The sequence below is a fragment of the Sinohyriopsis cumingii genome, chromosome 11, assembly GCF_028554795.1.
Source record: "Sinohyriopsis cumingii isolate HCF-2022 chromosome 11, ASM2855479v2, whole genome shotgun sequence".
In the NCBI taxonomy this organism is placed as follows: domain Eukaryota; kingdom Metazoa; phylum Mollusca; class Bivalvia; order Unionida; family Unionidae; genus Sinohyriopsis; species Sinohyriopsis cumingii.
In genome coordinates this window covers 70,584,581-70,610,090 of record NC_142971.1, presented here as the reverse complement: position 1 = coordinate 70,610,090, position 25,510 = coordinate 70,584,581, and the positions used below count along the sequence as shown (strand labels likewise).

The following is a 25,510-nucleotide window of genomic DNA, read 5'->3' as shown; positions in this document are numbered from 1 at the left end:
GACATTTGGAATGTCTCTTTTATGATGCAAATGATTATTCAGTGATGAGTAAAGTACTTCATTATACATGTGGACACATTTGGAATGTCTCCTTTATGATGAAAGTGATTATTCAGTGATGAACAAAGTACTTCATTATGCATGGGGACATTTGGAATGTCTCTTTTATGATGCAGGTGATTATTCAATGATGAGTCAAGTACTTCATTATACATGGGGACACATTTGGAATGTCTCCTTTATGATGAAAGTGGTTATTAAATGATGAGTAAAGTACTTCATTATGCATGTATTAGTGCATTGCTAAATTGAGGTATCATTTCACCCCAAGCATTCTGTATGACAAGGAGAAATCACATTGATGTAAAAAATCACATTGATGTAATAGATGTAATTCATCCAGTCATTAATACACACAAACATACACATACATGAATTATTTCACTTCTAGTATTCTGATTGACACATGGAACACACATTGATGTAATAGATGTAATATATTCAGTCATCATGTCACACACATACAGATGTACACATCACATTTACATAGGGGTTGGAAATTATTTACAGTATAATCCATGCTTCCTTAGGATTTCAATCTTCTACCTCATGTGACTTATCCCTATATTTGTTACATAAATATTCATAAAATATGAATAGATTAAATAAACATTGATTACTAATTGTCTGCAGGGAAAGGGTAGTAGTGAAACAATCCTGACTACCTGTCAACTTGTATTTTTATAAAGTGCATTTGCACATATCATTAATGTTGGAGATAATTTATAATCTCCATTTATTGTTTACATTCCCTTCATGTTAGAAAGCCGTACCTCTGTTTCAATGCAAATAATAGTAACTGTAGTATCAGTTTTTGTAATATGACGCCTGGACAAAGGAAAATTGATTTGATACAATATGTAAATCATATAAAAATGATTTGTTTAAATATTTGTCATCTGGGTAAAGATTTTTGAACCTCAGTGTGTACATGACAGGATTGTAAACTGTTATCACTTACCTTGTATTTTGCGAGAGAAATAGGCAATTCTATCCATTTTTCTCCAGGATTAAGGTAAGACTCGTGAAAGTTCATAATTTTTCGTCACCAGTGTGATGAAACCGTTCGTCATCAATGTTGAATCTTTGTATAATTTATTGTGAAATAATTGTTATTTTTGTCGTTTGAAATCGGGCGCCATTTTTACTACTGTGTGTGTATTGAGCGCTCGGCTTTCCGCTAGGAGGTGCTTAGGTTAATCTTTCCGAATTCTTCCATATTTAGTCATATTCGTGAAAACTTTGTCATGAATTTCCCGAGTGTGTCCCCAAAACCTATAAATAGGGGTGAGATCCGCCGTTTTGGCAGTTGTGGTTCTACTGGATTCCAGTAAAGGTCTGAAGACCAAGCAAAAAGTCTCAACTGATAATTTCAAGCCTTAAAAGCAAGGTAGACTAGTTACTACCGACACATTAAATTTAGTACTCATAATGACTACTATAAAGTTTCTCTGAAATTGTTTCAACGTTTATTTCCTCGTTATATCAGATAAAAACTCCCACAGAGTGATTTAGCTGACGACATTGTCACTGTGTCGTCATGAACACAGCCGTCTGCTATCCATTGGAAATTTAATATTCCGATTGGCATTATCGAATTTCCTACTCAATTTCATGTAACATTTTGAAATCACAAATTTCCATCCATTTTGTAGTGGTTGTGTCATTTAGTTGTCGAAATAATATACCCAACACAACGACACACTGTGTCGCTCAAAACGACACACATTGTCGCATTCAACTCAAGCGACAAACTATCGACATTCGGTTTCAGACTGTGTCGCTCAAAACGACACACTGTGTCTCAGACAACAAACCCGACAAACTATTAACATCCGGTTCCAGAATTTGCCTCTAACATATTTACCATAGGACTCTAAAACACAAACCCGGGTGTGGTTCCGAACCTTGATTGGGTGCACAAAATCATTACCACTTCGGTACGTTATATGAACAAACTTTGGGATAATTAGCTTCTTTTTCTGTATAAGATTAGTTTGGGAATTGGGATTATCTGAGTTAGAGATGATGTGAATTACGACAAATGAAACATTTATGCTGATTTTCACATGCAATTTAACACTGAAATTATTGTTGTCATTTCAACATGCTTTATGAAACATCTGTTCTGAAAATTGGCCAATCATATAATTCACTATTCTGAGCACTAGATTTTGTGAGAAAACACATTCAACCCTGGAAGACATATAATAAATTGTGTTGACTATTTATATTTGTTTTGTTTTGTGCTTTTATGACCTATATAAGAACTTTTGTAGTGAACACATATTTCTTGACACTACAATACACTGGAGAGGTCTAGTAACTGAAAAAGGCGTGAGCTGTCCATCTATTCCATTTTATTTGACCTTGACCCTTGGCACGTTACAGTATTTCCCCCCCATTTCCCCATATATATATATAGACACGTACACACACACTTCCCTACCCCAGCCAGCCAGCCTGGTAGACTGATATTCTAATTCCATAAGCAGTACACTTACTTGTCTTTTGAATGTGTTCTGTGATCACATTAACATTAGGAATATATTCCTGATACATCCCAAATCAAGCCCTACTTAATGGCAATCATTGGTATTTTCTGTCTATATCATATAGGCAAAAAGCATTATCTTTTGCCATTATCTCCCCTTGCTGTTGCTGCAAGTTTAGTTTTGATTTAAATAGGCCAAAATCCCTCACTACGTTTCCAAAATGAAGTCCTGGGTCATTACATGACTCAGTTCAGATAGCTCCGAGCCATTCACCCAGACCTTGCTGAAGCTGTTGTTATAAGAAACCTATTTCCTGATAGCTTTCACTTCAGCATGCAGGGTGAATGAGTTATCTGCTTTTTCAGTCAATGCTAAAAAAAAACTATCTTCAGTTCCAATCAGAATGTTTAGCGATCATAATGATGCTAACAGGTTTTGTAGCTAAGAACCAGTTACATTTATAATTATGTATGTGCCCCCAAGTACAACTTGAACTGCATATATACAAGTTGTGGTAACTTCACATGACTCTTTTGCCCATAAAAACAGTCAAGCAGGATATCACCTCTCAAGCCCAATCTTCTTGGCTTAAGAGCGCTACATGATGGGTGTAACCTGATGGCTCTGATTATCAGAGTCACCCCATGATGCTTTTCGCTGTTGAAATTAGAGCAATCTTTGTGAACTTTGTTGTTGAATACAATGTTTAGATGCATCAAAGAAGCTGCTGGCTGTATGCATAATCGGCTGAGGAATTTAGTTTTGCAGAGACAAAACCTGAATCTAGTGGTCAAGTGGTTGTGGCCCCACAACCACCAGACTCAATTAAACCAACACAGCCAATTAATCTGCTTGATTTGCCAGCCAGTTTTGATGGTAAGCACATTTCAGTAATCATGTTCTTAACAAGATAGAACAATTACAGCTTATGTGCCCTTAGAAGGAGACACGAGGCATAGTAAGGAAACTTAGCATTCCCATTGCCTATTACTGATTTTCTTGACTGCATACTTAGCATTCCCATTGCATATTACTGATTTTCTTGACTGCATACTTAGCATTCCCATTGCATATTACTGATTTTCTTGACTGCATACTTAGCATTCACATTGCCTATTACTGATTTTCTTGACTGCTCTTGTGGTCTATGTGGTTAGAACACCTGTCTCTGATGAGGGAGGTCGTGGGTTTAAACCCTGGCCAAATCATACCAAGGACTTATACAAATGGTACAAGCAGCCACTTTGCATGGTGCTCAGTATTAAGAAGGTAGTGTTAGGACTGGTTGGCCTGGTGTCAGGATAATCTGATTGGGTGGGACATGATGCTACATGAGTGCGGCATGATGCCCCATTGCTATACATCACTATATACTGCCACACTTCAGACCTCATAGCAATAGAATTATTCACACTGTACTTCCAGCAGATGGAAAAGAACCATCATGACCCACATGCATTCATTTTTAACTTTGAAAGAGGAATGCTGTTGGCTATTCCCACTCCTGTACACATATTAACGTAAGACAACAAACTGATACAATTGGAAATCATCCCTTTGTAGATTCTGTTCCACTTTTGCTTATCCTCATGGTATGTTCAGCTTCTAACAAAGTATGTAACATAAAGGAGATATTCCAAAGTTGTTCTCAGGTACAATTAAAGTACATTACTTATCATTTTAGACACCTTAATGGGAAGTGTCTCCATTGATATGTATCTGCTTGGATAGAAATGCAATGCAACAGAGGAACTCTGCATAAATGTGTCTGTTAAACGGACAGTAAGTATTTCAGTTGTCTATGAGGAACAAATTTGCGATGTCTTACTTATGTTGGTATAAGTTACCATTGGCTGAACATTCGGACAGGCTAACAAATACCTGCATTGAATTGTTTTTGCAGGAGATGGGAATCATTTTTTGAACTATGGGAATTTAAACCATGTGTGACTTAGACAACGAGAGTGTATGTTGTCATTATTTTATTTTTTTAAAATGTAAATGTCTGTTAGTACCTGAATTCTCAATTTAAAGAATGATAGGCAAATGTCTAATAATTACTCATGACTGTGGAGGAGTCAAGTTACTTGCATATCCTTGTATATGGTTACTATAGTTTTGTATTGATTTGTCTCCCCTTATGTCAATAGTTTGCATCAGATCTTGAATTCTGATACCAAGGGTGGAATGTTGTTATCTAACATAAATGGATAATGAATGATTATTTCTCATATTCCTGAATGAATAGTAAGTTTGAAGTCAAAAGGTGATCATGAGTACTGATGGAAGTTTGAAATCAAAATGGTGACCATGAGTACTGATGAAAGAAAGTTTGACATCAAAGTGGTAATCATGAGTACTGATATAAATTTGAAGTCAGAATGGTGATCATGAGTACTAATGTAAGTTTGAAGTCAAAATGTTGATCATGAGTACTGATAAGTTTGAAGTTTGAAATGGTGATCATGAGTACTAATGTAAGTTTGAAGTCAAAATGGTGATTATGAGTACTGATGAAAGTTTGAAGTCAAAATGGTAATCATGAGTACTGATATAAATTTGAAGTGAAAAGGTGATCTTGAGTAATGATGGAAGTTTGAAGTCAAAATGGTGATCATGAGTACTGATGGAAGTTTGAAGTCAAAATGGTGATCATGAGTACTGTGATGGAAGTTTGGAACAGCAAGTATTCATTACAATTTTCTCACTGTAATTTGGAAGTCTGGTTTGCAGTTTAAAGACATACCAGCTTACAAAGAACAGTGGTTGACAGAGTTACAGTAATACAAAGTATGCAAATTGTATACTGCATATAGCTTGTGAAGCGATATTAGTAGGTTAGGATTAATTGTGATGGGCAATAAATAATTATATGTTTCTTGATTCAATTCTGTCAAAGAATACATTTACCCCTTATTAGGTCTACCGGTCATAAGCCAGTAGATCTTATGTGATTGACTGCTGTCTGTCATCTGTCATTGATCCATCTGTTAGCAAAAGCTTGATATCACTACTATAAAAATACTTATAGGATTACCATGAAACTTTGCACACACATCCATTCCAGGATCTACTTGGACTGTGATGAAAATGGTACTGCTTGGACATCAATATGTATTGGCCATCTTCAATTTGTGTTATCTCTGCTCCTCCTGAATGGTCATATGAGCATGGGATTCAATTAAATGTTAAGTCTAGTTGGTTCGAATTTAAAATGGTGTTTATCTGGTGTTCAATATAGCCACCATGGCAACCATCTTATAAATCTTGTTATTACTATTCATTCTGAATTAATTAAGTCTTTGTCATGTTCAATATAGCCACCATGGCAATCACTATTTCTGCTGAATTAAGTCTGTGGGCTTCATTGGATTTGAATGGCTTTATACCACTGTATAACAATAGGGATTGACAAGATTTATATTATGATGCATTTCTGTCCTCAAGGTGTTCCCATACATCTGTAGGGCAACATTGCTGCTGTCAGGTTGATAGGTTTTAGGGACTACAGTTAGTGCATATAGTATGGTAGGCCAATCAGTTGTTCTCTGCCTGAGTTTGATTAAGACTTAGGTACTTTAAAAATTGATGCAACAGCCATTTGAAAACCAATGTATTCTCTTCTGAAAATTGATTTCAGCACTATTAAATTATCAGGAAGAGTAGATGAAATTATTAGAAATGCTGGCTGTTTTATTTTAAAATAGTGATAAATAGTGATTGACTCTGAAACTAAAGGAGTAGAAGGGACAATTCCATATTATGTCAATAGCACCCTCATAATAACGTAAATTATTAATGACTGGTTTAATACAATTAAAGGAAGTGGTAACATACATGATTTGTAAAACTGCTGATACATACTTTATAAGGATTTATGAGACAGAGATGTAAATGATCATCAGATAGTCTATCATGCATTGGCATAAGCTTGATCATGATGGCATGTCTGTATGTTGATCTACACCAAATAATATGTCATAGTTTTGTATACTTCAGTGATATGGTCAACTTCTCAAGTTCAGTTGGCCTGTGAGTTATGTTACTTTATATGTGGATATATCTTGATGTGTACAACACCATTTTACCCAAAAAATACCAGTTTAACAAAAACCTGGTAGCAAGTTTGTTGTGGATGCCATTTAATTATTCTCAGCCTGTCAAGATTTTAACTGATCATGCATGTTGTATATAATAATGTAATAGACCTGGGGCTCTAAGCTGTAATAGGATGGATGGGAAGGGTGGGGGGGGTTGTGTCATAAATTTAACATGTTGTTCATGTCAATGAACATATAAACTGCTGAAAGAATGAAGTTAAACACTGTAATGTATCAGAAGCGTATAGATCGCGACTTACCTTGATATATGTATTAAACCGTTCATGTTATGTCAGCTGTGATTGCCAGTCATGTGGTAACATGCGTCATGAAATTCAACCTCGCACATCGTTAAATACTCACAAAATCTTCTGCAATCTTGTTTCATATGAATTTGTCACACCAAGAAAAATGTTTATCACCCTTAAATTCCCATGTCAACTCATCATTTGAATAGCACTAAGCTCTATGACTCCAACAGCTGACATCACGAAAATACGTCTGCAGACAAGATGGCCGACACTAGATCACATGACCGGTTCCACACAGTAAATTTGTCAAGTGCACATTTTTTAAATTAAATTTCACTTGTTGATTGTAAATGCTTGCCTTCTTTTATACTAGAATAAGTATGTTTTGAATATTTAATGGTGTTTTCTTCGTTTTCATGCTGGTCAATATATTTTCAATGTTATCAGCATTCATCGGTAGTTGTGTACTCTTCACCCAAGCTTGACTGTCTTGGTTACGATTTCAGGTACGTTGACGTTTGACGGACACGGCAAAATACTTAATGTTTATATATTTGCTAATGACAGAGTGTGAACGGACAAGTAATGATAGTTAACTTGTATATTAACCCTCAGTTTGAGTCGCTGGTTGTAGAGTATCTGTTCGGCACCACCAGACCTGTTCGGCGTCCCAGACAAGCAATGATTGGTTATGTTTATATCACATGACTACTTTCCAAAGAGTATAAACAGGAGTGAAATTCGAAATTCGGCAGATAGCTGTCAACATTAGCGCTCTAATCAAGATCTCTCCACCATCGAGGTAGTTATAATTACAATTTTATTGGATGGGATTAAAAAGCTCATAGATACTTGTGGAAATAAGACAAGTCTACAGATTTTAATTTCTTTATTCTCAAAAATAGACTAGAATTATATATAGTACAACAGTAGGGATCAATTCAATTCACTGCTATTGGTTCAAGCTTAATATAAAAGTATTATGGTGCCACATAAATAAGCAGCTATCTCCCACCACACTTATAATTTAGGGTTAACTTTCAAAATACTCCGTGGGTCGTCCATTTCTCGCTGAATGATTATGTTAAGGTTATGAAGGCCAGTATATTATAGCATTTGTGTATTGCATACGTTACACGTAATCAAACACATACATTCATGTTTTAATCATATTCCTTGTACTAAGCATCTGATCACAATTTCATAGTCAAAAATAAAAAAGGTCCTGACTCTGAGCATTCTTGCAATTTATTATTACGTTTACACAAGTTAGCCTATACCCCCCCAATCCGTTACAATAATGAATTCTAGTAAAGGCATGTTCACTGTATTCCCCCCCCCCCGCAAATAAACAATTCCTTTTACAGGTGTGCATACCATCCCTGTTGAAGAAACAGGGATATTTGTTGGCTTTTCCATCAATTCCAAACGCTGTTGGAAAATGATTTTTCATTCAGATATGTTGGATTTATGAAACAAAGATTGCAGCATAAAAAATTCCTTTTGCAGGTGCCCAGGCTTTGCCTGCTGAAGATCATCTCAAGGAAGAAAAGAAGTCGGGACTGTTGCCAGGTCGCAAGAAGAAGCCAAAGGTTTGTCTGACAGTTATGACAATGGTCACAAGTAAAAATTGTTTCGTATTAATATTTCTTCTTGGAATAGTTCTTGTTATCTGCTGTATATAATTATCTGGCAATTGAATGGCTGCAACCATTGATCAGACATAATTATATCCATTGGCTGGATTATGCTATCCATGCATCTGGTTTGTATTCCTGGAATTCAATGCAAGACTTTCAAAACATTGGTTTTACACAAAGCAAAGGTAATGACATTATTAGTACTCTTGGCAATGGTTTTGTTTTTCTGACCTCCACAAGAGTCATAGTAATGGAATGCCGATGTCACTTTCATGCTGTGGCACAAGTCTTACAGCTAGCTTAATTTCTCTGCTTGTTACTGGCAACATCATTAGGTACAATGGCTTCAACATCTATGCACGTCTGATGGGCTGCTCAACTACTTTGACCTTTGCAATTAGAATTCACTATGCTTAAAATAGAAGCCTTGGAAAATAATGGGGAGATCAACCAAACATAGAATGAACACCAATCTATTGGTGCATCCAGCGAAATCTTGGATATATGATGGAATATTGGCACAACTTGCAAAACAAGCTGACATGGGCAAGTAATACAAATTACTGGTGGAATAGATGGGATTGATGTGCCATGGATCCAATTGGAAAAAAACAAGAATGCAAAGCAGAGAGACATTGAGTACAGGGACCATGCAAAGATCCCTATGTCATTGCATGGTCAGCCAAGAGTAATCACACTTTCACAACAGGAACTAAACCAAAAAGTACTTTGTCTGGAGTTCTTAGGCTTTATTTCTATGATAGTGATGAAGAGGTATTTAAAACAACTGATTTTTGAATCAGTAACCTTTTCATTCGGACAATCATTGCCATTTATCCCCTGGCACATCAGACTAAAACTAGATTAATGATCTTGGGGAAGGATATGCTCTGTTGTGTGACATCAGTGGGCATAAAGAACTGCTGTAGCTGCTGACACTGAGGACAGATGGCATGTTGTCTGTACCTAGCGAATGTGTGGAATATATTATATCATTTTCAGAGATCAGTATAAAAAGGAAACTGACAATTTCTCATGCTAGATAAGAGTTGTGCCAGTACACCATGTTAACACATCAGAAAAACTTTTCCACAGAGGAATTAACCCCTACCTAAGTTTTACATCATACTCTTCATATAAAATGATAATGTTACTATATCTGAAAATCAACAATCCCTTGGACATAACACAAAACAAGTCTTATTGGAAAATGGGCTTAGTTAATCAGGAGTATAGAAGACTGCAATTACCAGTGTAATCCACACATAATAGAAAGCATGATTCCACATCACAAAGGCAATAGTTTGGAGTGCAATTACCAATGAAATCCACACATAATAGAAAAGGTGATCCCACATCCAAACATCAGTAGTTTTGGGTGTAATTACCAGTGAAATCCACACATAATAGAAAGGGTGATCCCACATCACAAAGTCAATAGTTTGGAAGTTTAATTTTGTTGGGCTTTACTTGCATTGCAGATGATTCATCCTTCAATGAACTTCTGTTTTCTTGGTTTTGTTCTTGAAAGATAAATCACAGTTGTACATTATTCCTACTACCAAAATGATCCTGTTTGGTGTTTCATATCAGAAGTAAAAACTGACATCAAGGAAATCATGTTTTTTGTTTCATATCAGAAGTAAAAACTGACCTCAAGGAAATTCTGTTTTGTGTTTCATATCATAAGTAAAAACTGACCTCAAGGAAATCCTGTTTTGTGTTTCATATCATAAGTAAAAACTGACCTCAAGGAAATCCTGTTTTTTGTTTCATATCAGAAGTAAAATCCAACCTGAAGGAAATGTTGCTGATCATGAGCTTGCCACTAATTTTTAACAAAGACAGCATACAAAGTTTCGTGTAACATGCATCATTTCTTCAACTAACTTCAAACAAATTGCAGTTTGCCTAGGATAATGTCCTTTTTATTGGCAGTCAGTTATGTAGTTATTGCACTTGTCATTGACAGTCACTTATGTAGTAATTGCACTTGCCATTGACAGTCAGTTTTGTAGTTATTGCCCTTGTCATTGACAGTCAGTTATGTAGTTATTGTCCTTGTCATTGACAGTTATGTAGTTATTGCCCTTGTCATTGACAGTCAGTTATGTAGTTATTGCCTTTGTTATTGACAGTCAGTTATGTAGTTATTGCCTTTGTTATTGACAGTCAATTATGTAGTTATTGCCCTTGTCATTGACAGTCAGTTATGTAGTTCTTGCCCTTGTCATTGACAGTCAGTTATGTAGTTATTGCCTTTGTTATTGACAGTCAGTTATGTAGTCAGTTAATTTTTTCTATGACTGCCTTACATTTTACCTCTGTGAAAGTTCAGCTGTAAAAATGTAATCTGTCCTGTATGATATATACATACTGCAAGTTACAGGAAATCTCTCTCTCTCTCTCTGCAGATATTGCCGCAAATCATGCTAAAACATGTCTTGGTGGAGTGGAGTCAGTTATTTATTGCTCACGAAGTGTTATATCAGGCAATCTGATAACCGAGTCTTTGTACCACTTTAGAGTCCATATGTTAAATTTGATTTTTATCAGACTGCTACAATTAATGTTATCCAGTGTTTGGAATCCTGTTATTACATATCTACCCAATCAGCTGGGTGAAATGGTCATGTGTAATTTTATGCAACCCAGATGAATAATATCAGGCCTTCTTGGGTCTCTGGTGTCATTGAATGCAATGGATATCTGATCAATTATTTGCACTTTGAGATTATTATAAAAAATGAGACAACATAATTTATTACATAAAGTGTGGTCCAGACATAGAAAGAAAACTTCAAGATAGATACTGACATTTGAAGTAAAACCACAGCAAACTGCTAAAGACAAAACTTAATATTTTAGAAGAAAGAAAAACAGCATATTTTTCATTTTTCTTTTTGTATTTCAGTATATTTACAGAGGATTTATTATTTTTAAAAGAGCTGTATTTCGGTTTATTTACAGAGGGTTGATTATTATTATTATTACTATTGTATAGTTGTATTTCTTTATATGTAAATAGGATTGCTGTTATTAAAATACCATTCACATAAATAAAATAAATTGCCAGTCTACAGAGTCAGGTTCATAGTGAAATCAGTTGAGAGAAACTTTTCTATATGCAAGTTTTAAAATTGTTGTTTTGAAATTAACTAGTTCACATCTGAATCATTATGCACAAAATAATTAAATAGGGAAATATTTGTTACATCCAAATAGAACAAAAAATAAATTTAAAAAAATATATATTTTGCAAGATCCTTTTTATACATATTTATGTCAGAGATGAAATAGGGTTGTTTGTCATTACATATTAGGATAAACGGACTTATAAATTCTATAAATACTTATGTTGTCATGAATTGAGTGTCTTTGCCATTGCTCATATTTTTTGTCAATCCATTCCTAATGTTTTTAGGGCAGATATTATGAGATATGTGAGAGATACTTCAGGCAGATCCGCTCTTATCTGAAAGACAAACCGACCAGGTTTCACTTGGTTGATGAGGACTTTGCCATTGACAACACTATTGTGGACAGCAAATTGGATGATTTGAAGAGGAAAATTGTAGAGGTGGCATCACAGCAACCATACTGGGGTGAGGAGATACCTGCACGTTGGCTCCCCCTGGAACAGGAGCTGATGAAGCGAAAGGCTGCTGGAGTGAAGGTACACATTTCCACTCACAGTTTAAAACATCTATGCAAAATATTTAATTATTGGATTTGGAAAAACTTAACTTTGTTTTTCACACAAAGTCTAGCATGATGAATGCATATGTATATTTTAGGACTTGAAGTTACCGGTACACCAGTTTAATATTTGGTGACCTTGAGGTTTGAAATTGCAGACCTGCCAACCCTAATGATTTTCGCATGAATTTCACTACACTTGATAGCAATTCACATTGCATGCAGAAAATCATGAATTTCCCTAATCTCAATTGGCTTAAATCAGAAATAAAATAACTTGTATCCCGTATAGTGCTAGTCACGATATCAGCAGTAGTCACTGATGCCAATAATGGTGCCACACTGATAGTCATGATGTTAGTAGACCTATATCAAATTGTTACAGTTTGCCCTGTAGCAAGCATTTTAAAGTTCTTTAATCTATATTTAGAGCCGAACTTTTACAAATACTTGTGAATAAGACTTTGGACCTGCTGGAATTTTTCTTTAAATGGCACATGTTCATACTCATAAAAACTATAATTAGTTTTGTACAAACACTAAATGAAGGCCACATTTTTGAGTGTAGGAATTTTTTAGATGTTGAATGATTTGCATATTTTATAATATGTTTGAGTTCATACTTTTTCCCATATGTGCCAACATCACTAATCATTAACTGTTCAACGTCTTATCTTCTGGATTAATACGGTTTTGTAATTAAGCTACACTATAGTTAAAATGTTTTCACTTCCAAGGAAACATAAATATATTCCACAAAAAGTGAAGTATAGATTGGAATACAACAAAATCTGGCCTTGCATTCAGCCATCAAATATTAATATACATTATGCATTTTGCAGACAATGGTCCACGAATTTAACGATTTGGAATGTGCACATAGGCTTGTTTTGTTGCTATCAGTGTAACCGTCATACATGTACTATATAATAATAGTACTATATAGTACATGTATGACATAATTTGAAAGCAATGATGCTAGCCCCAGTGGGCATGTGGCAGAAACGATGTGAAAAAGCATACTGCTAGGTAAAAACATATATATTGGGAAAATTAAGAGCTTCCAGAAGATTTCAGCTCAGAGTACTTTAGGCCTTCAACTCAAGACCTGCAAACTACCATTGCTGAGGCATTGTGAGTTTTCTTATTGAACATTTCCAGCCTTTCTTTGATGGAAATCAGCGACACTAAAAGAGTATTTTATATCGTGAGCAAATATCAGATGGATATTAGGGCCTCCTTCGGTGCTGAGAATTTGCAACAATTTTAGTCCCCAAGATCAACCACCAGGCAAGAAGTCAGAACTGTTTCGAAAACAAATTTACCAAAGTCTAGTTGAGCAAGTTCAAGTCTACCATAGTCAAATAGCATGATGTTTGTGTATATCAGCAATTTGGCACCAAATAAATTTGTACATATAATTACTGTAAATAATTTATTTAAGTTTATTTTGGATTTTGATATAATGCATAATGACCATCATAGTGTCATGGTATAATTTGCACTAATTGTGTTGTTGTTGTTCTAGTGTTTATTGTCATTTTTCAACACATGATAGGCTATACATGGCGGCCAGTACAAATGGTGGAGGAAGAACCCTAGAAAACCCAGGGAAGAACCACCAACCAACGAGAAGCTACTAGCAGGCTTTCCCACATACCCATGCTAGCCGAGCCTTGGACTCGAGCCCATGCAGACAGAGGTGAGATGGCAGTGATTTGGAACGGTGAGCGCTTTAGACCACTCGACCACTCGGGTTCACACTAATTGTGTTCAGAATTCACTAATTTGTGTCCCTCATTTCACTAATTGCGAATTTGCAGGGTTACCAGCTCTAGAAATTGGTTTTATATACACTTCTTTCTATAAACATTTGAGCCTAACCATGGCTATTTTCCCCCATTTTGACTTGTGTTTTTATGATTTAGTGATATACCTGTGCTATGACACAATCTGTACAAAATTTATCTACATTACCAATTTGTGTCATGCATAAATGAAGCCATAGAGTGAACATTATAAAGTTTTAGTGTGATGACATATAATAGATTAAGTGCCATCACTCAACATTCAGTATTTTATAATCTTGTTAACATTCGTGACATGCTGTTTGCAATTGCAAGAAGCACACATGCAGTGCTTCGATTACACCAATGGAATATTGTTGGAAGTACATTTTTGAAGGGGACAGATTTATAAGACCTTGTGCAGTGAAAAACCTTTTTCTGTTAGACCTACAGTATAGACTATACAAGACCTTGTGCAGTGAAATACCTTCATCTGTCTGATGTACAACACAGACTATACAAGACCTTGTGCAATGAAATACCTTCATCTGTCAGACCTACAGTGCAGACTGTACAAGACCTTGTGCAGACTGTACAAGACCTTGTGCAGTGAAACACCTTCATCTGTCAGACCTACAATGCAGACTATACAAGACCTTGTGCAATGAAATACCTTCATCTGTCAGACCTACAATGCAGACTATACAAGACCTTGTGCATTCAAATACCTTCATCTGTCAGACCTACAAGGAAGACTATACAAGACCTTGTGCAGTGAAATACCTTCATCTGTCAGACCTACAACACGGACTATACAAGACCTTGTGCAGCGAAACACCTTCATCTGTCAGACCTACAATGCAGACTATACAAGACCTTGTACAATGAAAAACTTTCATCTGTCAGACATACAATGCAGACTATACAAGACCTTGTGAAGTGAAATACCTTCATCTGTCTGACCAATAACTTAGACTATACAAGACCTTATGCAATGAAATACCTTCATCTGTCAGACCTACAATACAGATTAAACAAAACCATATGCTTTGAAATACCTTTATCTGTCAGACCTAAAATACAAATTAAGTAGAACCACATGCTTTGAAATACCTTCAGCTGTCAGACCATAACTCGGGGAGAAAATAATATTTAGCATGGTCACCTCTATTTAGTTTAGCTAAACTATTATAATACCACTGGCATCTGTATCCACAGAGATGAAGACCTATTTTATATGTACACTCTCACTAAACTATTATAATACCACTGGCATATGTATCCACATAGATTAAGACCTAATTTTATATGTATACTCTCGATAAACTATTATGCCACTGGCATTTGTATCCACACAGATTAAGGCCTATATTTATATGTACACTCTCACTAAACTATTATAATACCACTGGCATCTGTATCCACAGAGATGAAGACCTATTTTATATGTACACTCTCACTAAACTATTATAATACCACTGGCATATGTATCCACATAGATTAAGACCTAATTTTATATGTATACTCTCGATAAACTATTATGCCACTGGCATTTGTATCCACACAGATTAAGGCCTATATTTATATGTACACTCTCACTAAACTATTATAATACCACTGGCATCTGTATCCACAGAGATGAAGACCTATTTTATATGTACACTCTCACTAAACTATTATAATACCACTGGCATATGTATCCACATAGATTAAGACCTAATTTTATATGTATACTCTCACTAAACTATTATGCCACTGGCATTTGTATCCACACAGATTAAGGCCTATATTTATATGTACACTCTCACTAAATTAGTATAATGCCACTGGCATCTGTATCCACACAGATGAAGAGCTATTTTTATATGTACACTCACTGAATGAGGTTTTTTTCTGTTCAAGGCAGTTGTCAGGGCGTTGATTGGCTAACCGATCTTATGTGGTCACCATTACAGATCACTTCCATCTAACTGCTGTCTGCTTAGGTTCTTGGGCTTCGCCAATGTAGGTACATGAAAAAGATTGCCATTAGCCTGCTTTGGATTGGTGTTTTTTTCCGGGTTCTTCCACCACCATTTATACTGGTTGCCAAGTAAAAGCCTATCTTTTGCTGAAAAACAGCATTAAACACCATAACAACAAAAACCAAGGCAACTGTTTCGAGTAGTTTTCTTAGCACCAACCACAGGTCACTATTTCCTGTATTTTATGATCCACATACCTGCATTAAATTTTAACTGCTCCGGTGGCCTAGTGGTTAGAGCATCCGCCTCAGATGTGGGAGGTCGTAGGTTCGATCCCCAGATGAGTCATACCAGAGACTTACAAAAATGGTACTAACAGCTGCCTCACTTGGCGTTCAGCATTGAGAGGTTAGTTTAGGACTTGTCAGCCAGGTGTTAGGGTAATGTGACTGGGTGGGACATCATACTACATGTCTGCGGCACAATGCCCTAGTGCTAGACATCACCATAAACTGCTACAATGCAGACATCGTAGCGATATGACTGAAAAATAGTTAAAGCTGCATTAAAAATCAAAATCACATCACATCACAGCATTAATTTTTGAGGCCCAGAGTGGCTCAAAAGTGCTCACTGTTACAGATCTTTGCCATCTCACCTCTGTCGGTGTGGGTTCGAGTCTCAGGTTTGGCCATTGTGGTTATGTGAGAAAGCTTGTCAGTAGCTTCTTTTGGGTCATTGGTTCTTTCCGGGGTTTTCCCAGGTTCTTTCTCCACCATTTATACTGGCCACCATGTATAGCCTATCTTGTGCTGAAAAATGGCGTTAAACCCTTCAACAAAAACAGCAGCATTAAATTTTATAGTTGATGTTATCGTTCAGCATCTGTTCATTGCATAATTTATGAAGCGATGAATGCATCTCTGTTAGTAACACATCCTTGTCACAAAGACAGTCATCAGATTATGAATGCATCTATATTAGTGGTACCCCCTTACTACAATGGACAGTTGTCACACTATGGATGTATCTCTATTAGTAACACACCCTTACCACAAAGAATGGTGCCCTGGGTGGCTGAGTGGTCTAAAGCACTCACCTTTACCAATCACTGCTATCTCACCCCTGTGGGTTGAAGGCTAAGGCTTGGCCAATTTAGGTATGTGAGAGAGCTATGTGTAGCTTCCAGTGGGTCGGTGGTTCTTACTAGATTTTCTGAGTTCTTTCCCCACCAGTTATATTGGCCGCCATATATAGCATATCTAGCCCTGAGACATGACGTTAAACCCCAAAACTGCAACAACATTACCACAAAGGAGAGAGTCGTCAAAGCATGAATGCATCTCTATTAGTAATATACCTTAAAGCAAAGGAAAGAATCATTATAATTTAATCTCTATTAATATTACACCCATACCACAAAGGAAAGAATGATTAGGCTATGAATGCATCTATATTAATAATACACCCATACCACAAAGGAAAGAATCATTAGCCTATGAATGCATCTCCATTAATATTACATCCGTGCCTTAAAGGAAAGAATCATTAGCCTATGAATGTGTCTCTTTTAATAAAACACCCATACCACAAAGGAAAGAATCATTAGGCTATGAATGTGTCTCTGTTAATAATACATGCATGCTACAAAGGAAAGAATCACTAGGCTATGACTGCATCTCTATTAATAATACACCTGTATGACAAAGAAAATCATTAGGCTATGAATGAATCTCGGTTAGTAAAACACACCTACCGCAAACATTGTACAAATTCACACACTTGGGCATTAATGGTGTGCAGTACCTCCAGTAAATTAGTTACAAGTGGCATATTTAAAAGTCAGCTCTGCACAGTATACATTAAAAACCAGTTAACCTTTAAAGTGCTTGTCGTGACATCTGTCTTTTTTATGTAAGGTTATTTACCATGACATGAATGGTTGTTAAAATAAATAAGATTGGCACAAGGTGGTCTGGAACAATCATTCTGTTGTAGTGTAAAACTTATATCAAGAAAATTTGCCAAGTGTGAGTTTAAAATATTGGTTGCCTGGGAAACACAAAATTGCTGATTCTCAGCCTACCGGTAGTTTGTCTTAAAGTAATTGTCTTCGGCGAATGCTTGTTGATGATGACAATGGTTTCTAAAGCTTTGAAGTAGATTATTGTAGGTGGGAAGGTGCTAACAGAAATACCAGTGGGTGACTTATAACTCAAAGTAATGTTGAATACAAATTCAATATACATGTTAGATGGCCAAAAACAGATGGCATGCCTGTCATCTGAAAGGGTAGAATGCTAAGCCTAACCAGACTACAGGAAGTTTAAATGTTGAATGTAATTTTCATTTTGTTTCTCAAACAATTTAGTCAAGCTGGATCTTGTGCTGCAAAACTGTAAGGCTTAAAAATCCGAAATGAAATTTAAAAAATAAATATTCATCAAAATACCTGAACATGAATATGAATTTATCGGACTTAAAATCTTAATACAGCATTACGGAACAGTTATGAAAGCTGTGTCATATTAGTCAACAAAGCACTGCTTAAAAATAGTCAAATGTTGTCAGAGCTTACGTTAGTAAAAATTATTATTTTGGAGTAGAGATATCTCAGTGACAACAACTCAGATAAGTGGAATGCTGAATATAACAAGCATAAAGTCCAGTTTACCTGGACAAGCTAACCTGCAATTCCCCCTTACAGGCAGCAGACTGTAAAAGGGGGTTCTCAGCACAGAGCAATAGTTTTATACAGATAAGGAACAGATTTAGATCAGAAACAATGCAAGGTTAAGGCCTGAATAACTAGAAGCAAAATCCCTTAACATACTTTGATTTATTAGCTCACTAACAGAGTGGAGCATGAAGAATAAACAATGGATGCTGAAGAGTTATGTAAATATCAATCTATGTCCATTTCCTCATCCACCTTTTTTAGGGGCCCCGAGTGGCCAAGTGGTCTAAAGCACTCACCGTTCCGGATCACTGCCATCTCACCTCTGTCTGCGTGGGTTCGAGTCCAAGGCTCTGCTAGCGTGGGTACGTGGGAAAGCCCGCCAGTAGCTTGTCGTGGGTCGGTTGTTCTTCCTGGGTTTTCCCTGTACCAGTTATACTGGCCACCATGTATAGCCTATCTTGTGCTGAGAAATGGCGTTAAACCCTACAACAAACAAACAAACAAACATCCACCCTTTTCGTTTCTACTTCCCATTTCTTCAGTGGCAAAGGTCAACTTCCCCCATTAAATATAATGCTCACTTCATCTCTAAAAGAAGGTCACTGTGACATACATTTTAAAATTTGTTGTATTACATTGAGAGTGTTCATACTACTTTACCAAGATTAATGCAACTTATGGGATGTATCTTGACAAGCACTATTCCCTGTTAAATATTTCTACTCTGAATGGCTGGTCACATCAACATGGAGTTTTTACTAAAGAGTTCTTGGTACTCTGTATGGCTGGTTATACATGTAATATGGTCATTGTAATGGACAATAGGAAAAACTTGCTATCACAATTCTTTGTACACTGTATAGCTGGTTATACTTGTAATATGGTCGTTGTAATGACCAATTAGAAAATCTTGCTATCACAGTTCCTTGTACACTGTATAGATGGTTCTACATGTAATATGGTCATTGGAATGGCCAATTGGAAAATCTTGCTATCACAGTTCCTTGTACACCGTATAGCTAGTTATACATGTAATATGGTCATTGTAATGGCCAATTGGAAAATCTTGCTATCACAGTTCCTTGTACACTGTATAGCTGGTTCTACATGTAATATGGTCATTGTAATGGACAATTGGAAATCTTGCTATCACAGTTCCTTGTACACTGTATAGCTGGTTCTACATGTAATATGGTCATTGTAATGGCCAATTGGAAAATCTTGCTATCACAGTTCCTTGTACACCGTATAGCTAGTTATACATGTAATACGGTCATTGTAATGGCCAATTGGAAAATCTTGCTATCACAGTTCCTTGTACACCGTATAGCTGGTTCTACATGTAATATGGTCATTGTAATGGACAATTGGAAATCTTGCTATCACAGTTCCTTGTACACTGTATAGCTGGTTCTACATGTAATATGGTAATTGTAATGGACAATTGGAAATCTTGCTATCACAGTTCCTTGTACACTGTATAGCTGGTTCTACATGTAATATGGTCATTGTAATGGACAATTGGAAATCTTGCTATCACAGTTCCTTGTACACTGTATAGCTGGTTCTACATGTAATATGGTAATTGTAATGGACAATTGGAAATCTTGCTATCACAGTTCCTTGTACACTGTATAGCTGGTTCTACATGTAATATGGTCATTGTAATGGCCAATTGGAAAATCTTGCTATCACAGTTCCTTGTACACCGTATAGCTAGTTATACATGTAATATGGTCATTGTAATGGCCAATTGGAAAATCTTGCTATCACAGTTCCTTGTACACTGTATAGCTGGTTCTACATGTAATATGGTAATTGTAATGGACAATTGGAAAATCTTGCTATCACAGTTCCTTGTACACCGTATAGCTGGTTCTACATGTAATATGGTCATTGTAATGGACAATTGGAAATCTTGCTATCACAGTTCCTTGTACACTGTATAGCTGGTTCTACATGTAATATGGTAATTGTAATGGACAATTGGAAAATCTTGCTATCACAGTTCCTTGTACACTGTATAGCTGGTTCTACATGTAATATGGTCATTGTAATGGACAATTGGAAATCTTGCTATCACAGTTCCTTGTACACTGTATAGCTGGTTCTACATGTAATATGGTAATTGTAATGGACAATTGGAAATCTTGCTATCACAGTTCCTTGTACACTGTATAGCTGGTTCTACATGTAATATGGTAATTGTAATGGACAATTGGAAATCTTGCTATCACAGTTCCTTGTACACTGTATAGCTGGTTCTACATGTAATATGGTAATTGTAATGGACAATTGGAAAATCTTGCTATCACAGTTCCTTGTACACCGTATAGCTAGTTATACATGTAATGTGGTAATTGTAATGGACAATTGGAAAATCTTGCTATCACAGTTCTTTGTACACTGTATAGCTGGTTCTACATGTAATATGGTAATTGTAATGGACAATTGGAAAATCTTGCTATCACAGTTCCTTGTACACCGTATAGCTAGTTATACATGTAATATGGTCATTGTAATGGCCAATTGGAAAATCTTGCTATCACAGTTCCTTGTACACTGTATAGCTGGTTCTACATGTAATATGGTCATTGTAATGGCCAATTGGAAAATCTTGCTATCACAGTTCTTTGTACACTGTATAGCTGGTTCTACATGTAATATGGTAATTGTAATGGACAATTGGAAAATCTTACTATCACAGTTCCTTCTGAGCAACAAGTCATATTGAAATGATGATGTGTGGCCCCATAAATAAAAAGGGTGCTACTTGAGCTCTGAATGTGACCATCACACTGGCCATCTTACAAATCTTGTTATCATTGTTCTTTCTCATTGGATGGTCATACCAAATATGGGGTATTTACTAAATGATGAGACATAATTGGTCAGAAAAATAATTGGGGCCACTTAAACATTCATTATGGAAAACATTTGCCAGTTTTAAATTCTAGTTATCACTGAATGAATTATCATAAGAGCATGAGATTTTCAATGAAAAACATTTTTAGATTTCTAGTTGTTTCTAACTTAATTAATTGCTTATTTGGTCTCCATTGTCCTGGTATTGCTACTCCTCTTACATGGGTGGTCGTATTCACATTGTACATTTTCCCAAACAATTATTACAGTGTCAAGTTGGTTTTAAATTAAAAGGGTGGCATTTTTATTTCCAAAATTACCATCTTGAAAATGGTGCTGCTGCTGATCATCTTCAATAAAAAGTCTTGTGAACATGGGGTTTTCACAAGATGATTTCTAGGGCGTCTAGTTGAACTTGAATGAAAATCAAACCCTCAAAATGGCCACCATGCTGACCATCTTTTAAATATTGCTATCACTTCTTCCAGATGGAAAGTCATGATCAGCATGACATTTTCATCAAAGGGTTTATATGTTACCTAATAATTCCTAAGTGAAAATGGTGCAATCTTACATTCAGTATAGATGATACAACGGCCATCTTGGGAATAGTTTTGTCTATGATGTCAACTTGGTTCTTAGTTAAACTGACACTAATCTGATGTTCATAAAGGCCACCACAGTGTTGGTTCATTTAAGAATATCAGAGATAGTTTCAACACTAGTTGTTTAACAGGAAGGCCACCAATGTTGTTATCATTTAGGAATATCAGAGATAGTTTCAACACTGGCTATATAACAGGAAGGCCACCAGTGTTGGTATCATTTAGGAATATCAGAGATAGTTTCAACACTGGCTATTTAACAGGAAGGCCACTACAGTGTTGTTATCATTTAAGAATATCAGAGTTTCAACACTTGCTGTTTAACATGAAAACCACCAGTGTTATATTTTAAGAATATCAGAGATAGTTTCAACACTGGATATTTAACGGGAAGGCCACCAGTGTTGGTATCATTTAGGAATATCAGAGATAGTTTCAACACTGGCTATTTAAAAAGGAAGGCCACCGCAGTGTTGTTATCATTTAAGAGTATCAGAGATAATTTCAACACTAGCTTTTTAACAGAAAGACCGCTAGTGTTGTTATCATTTAAGAATATCAGAGATAGTTTCAACACTAGCTGTTTAAGAGGATGAAATGGTGTATTTTGAATTCATGGAAACTATTTTCAGCCAGTAGAGCATGAATTTCTTCTTGGGACTCGTTTTACTCCCTAAATAAGAATCCAGTGATTCATCAATGAGCAGATATAAAAACTCTAAATTTTCTGAATTTGTTAACATATCAGGCAAATACTGTATTTATGTATTTGAGTCCTGACCCCATGATTTAAAACCAATAATGCTTGACAAGGCTTTATATTTGTGTGGGGGCCCCTAGTGGCCGAGTGGTCTAAAGCGCTCTTTGTTACGGATCACTGCCATCTCACCTCTGTTTGCGTGGGTTCGAGTCTCGGATTCAGCCAGTGTAGGTATGTGAGAAAGCTTGCCAGTAGCTTCTCGTGGGTCGGTGGTTCTTTCCTGGGTTCTTCCTCCACCATTAATACTGGCCGCCATGTATAGCCTATCATGTGCTGAAAAATGGCATTAAACCCTACAAACAACAACAACATATTTGTGTGATCATCTAAAAGCAACACTATGGTACTTGACATGGCTTTATATTTGTGTGATCAACGTATTTGAGTCTTTATATGTGTGCGATCAGCTAACAGCAACACTACTTGACATAGCTTTATATCTGTGTGATCAAATTAACAACAACATTTTTGTGGTTTGATATCTGTGATCAGCTAACAGCAACACTACTTGGCATGGCTTTATATCTGTGTGATCAGCTAACAGCATCACTACTTGACATGGCTTTATATCTGTGTGATCAGCTAACAGCAACACTACTTGACATGGCTTTATATCTGTGTGATCAGCTAACAGCAACACTACTTGACATGGCTTTATATCTGTGTGATCAGATAACAGCATCACTACTTGGCATGGCTTTATATATGTGTGATCAGCTAACAGCAACACTACTTGACATGGCTTTATATCTGTGTGATCAGCTAACAGCAACACTACTTGACATGGCTTTATATCTGTGTGATCAGCTAACAGCAACACTACTTGACATGGCCTTATATCTGTGTGATCAGCTAACAACAACACTACTTGACATGGCTTTATATCTTTGTGATCAGTTACCACTAACAATGGTTGATATGGCCTTATATATGTGTGACCAATCATTTCTCAGCTTATTGCACAAAACATTTACACTTGTAATTTTTCATTTAATATTTTCTTCTTGTCTCATTCTTTTCCAACAAGAAGAACTTTAGTGGTTTGTCATCTATAGGATTTCATGAGTTGCCTCCCTTAGTATATACTGCCAACTAACCAACAGTGTTTAAGAGCAGTGCATTGTATATTGGTCAACAATGGTGGAGGCAGTTGACTTTAAAAGGATACTTTGTAAGTTTAACATCGAAAGTATGACTGCATACCAGAGGGACGCTATTACCGGTGTATTTGCTTATTTATGAAATCCATTTAAGTTATGTCATTCCCTGGTCTTGATATGTGTTAGGTCAAGTAAGGATACCGATATCTTGCTATATGGTGAATATATAATGTAGCAATGGTGACACAAAGAAGCAGCTTCAAGCAGATAATTTTTAAAAAATAAATAAACCAATCAAACTAAAGACTTTTGTCAACTTGTAATTGCAGGTGATTTCTCGCCTAGAGGTGGAAAAAATGAGCAAGGAAGGAACTCTTCCAATAGAAAAAAGTGAAGAACTGGATTTGTTTCTGCGATTTCTGCATGAAACGGGAATTATCATCTACTTCAGGTGAGATTAGAATGGTTAATGCTTTAACACTCCTGTATTGTAGATGGTGCATTGTGTCCATGTTTCTAACAGTGTATTCTAGTTTCATACTGATAAAAAAAGTTTCAGATTCATTCACTGAATACATTTTAATGACACATCAGCACCATCCTAACTATATAGTTTTCTGAGAAGGTTTAAGCTGGGGAAAGACATGCAGAATAAAGAGGATGGCAAAATTGGTCAAATCCTGAAAATATAATGTCAGATATAGAGATAATTTACATTCATTTAAAAATGTCAAAGCCCTTCTTGGATGGAATATCACATCATCATGGGATGCAATCCAAGACAAAAATGTTGCCTCCATTAGTCATTTTGTATTTATCCTCATGCCTGTATCTACTATATTTCCTACTACACAGCATACTGGAGGGTACATCAGGTATAGTCAACATTTTCAAGTCTGTACAGTGGGTCGCATGTTTGAGACCCCTGGTCTACATCCTCAAGTCTGTACATCAGGTTACATGTTTGAGACCCCCGGTCTACATCCTCAGGTCTGTACAGCAGGTCACATGTTTGAGACCCTGGTCTACGTCCTCAAGTCTCTACAGCAGGTTGCATGTTTGAGACTCCTGGTCTACATCCTGAAGCCTGTACGTATTGTATCTCTTACATACTGCAGGGTGCATTAGGACTTACTGTACAACATACTAGGTATATCAGATGCAGTTTACATCTTCAAACCTGTACCTGCTGTATCTCTAACTGTACAATATACTGGAGGGTGCATTAGGCATATTCTATTATCTTCAAGCCAGTACCTACTGTGTATCTAACTGTACAACATACTGGAGGGTGCATTAGATGTTGTTTACGTCTTCAAGCCAGTACCTACCATATCTCTAACTGTACAACATTCTGAAGGGTGCATTAGGCGTTGTCGACATCTTCAAGCCTGTACATACTGTATCTCTAACTGTACAACATACTGCAGCATGCACTAGGCGTAGTCGACATCTTCATACTGGAGGGTGCATTAGGTGTTGTCAACATCTTCAAGCCAGTACC

The 25,510-nt window shown here is 36.3% G+C and overlaps 1 protein-coding gene across 1 annotated transcript in view; it reads left to right on the top strand.

The window, feature by feature from the left end:
- The window catches only part of LOC149788681 (uncharacterized), a 102,046-nt gene that overhangs the window by 36,583 nt on the left and 39,953 nt on the right, over positions 1-25,510 (top strand). Inside the window, exons 6-8 of the mRNA XM_089974748.1 lie at positions 8,416-8,498; positions 11,971-12,222; positions 24,336-24,457. Coding sequence (XP_089830874.1) covers positions 8,416-8,498; positions 11,971-12,222; positions 24,336-24,457 — 457 coding nt within the window. The remainder of the gene's footprint in view (positions 1-8,415; positions 8,499-11,970; positions 12,223-24,335; positions 24,458-25,510) is intronic.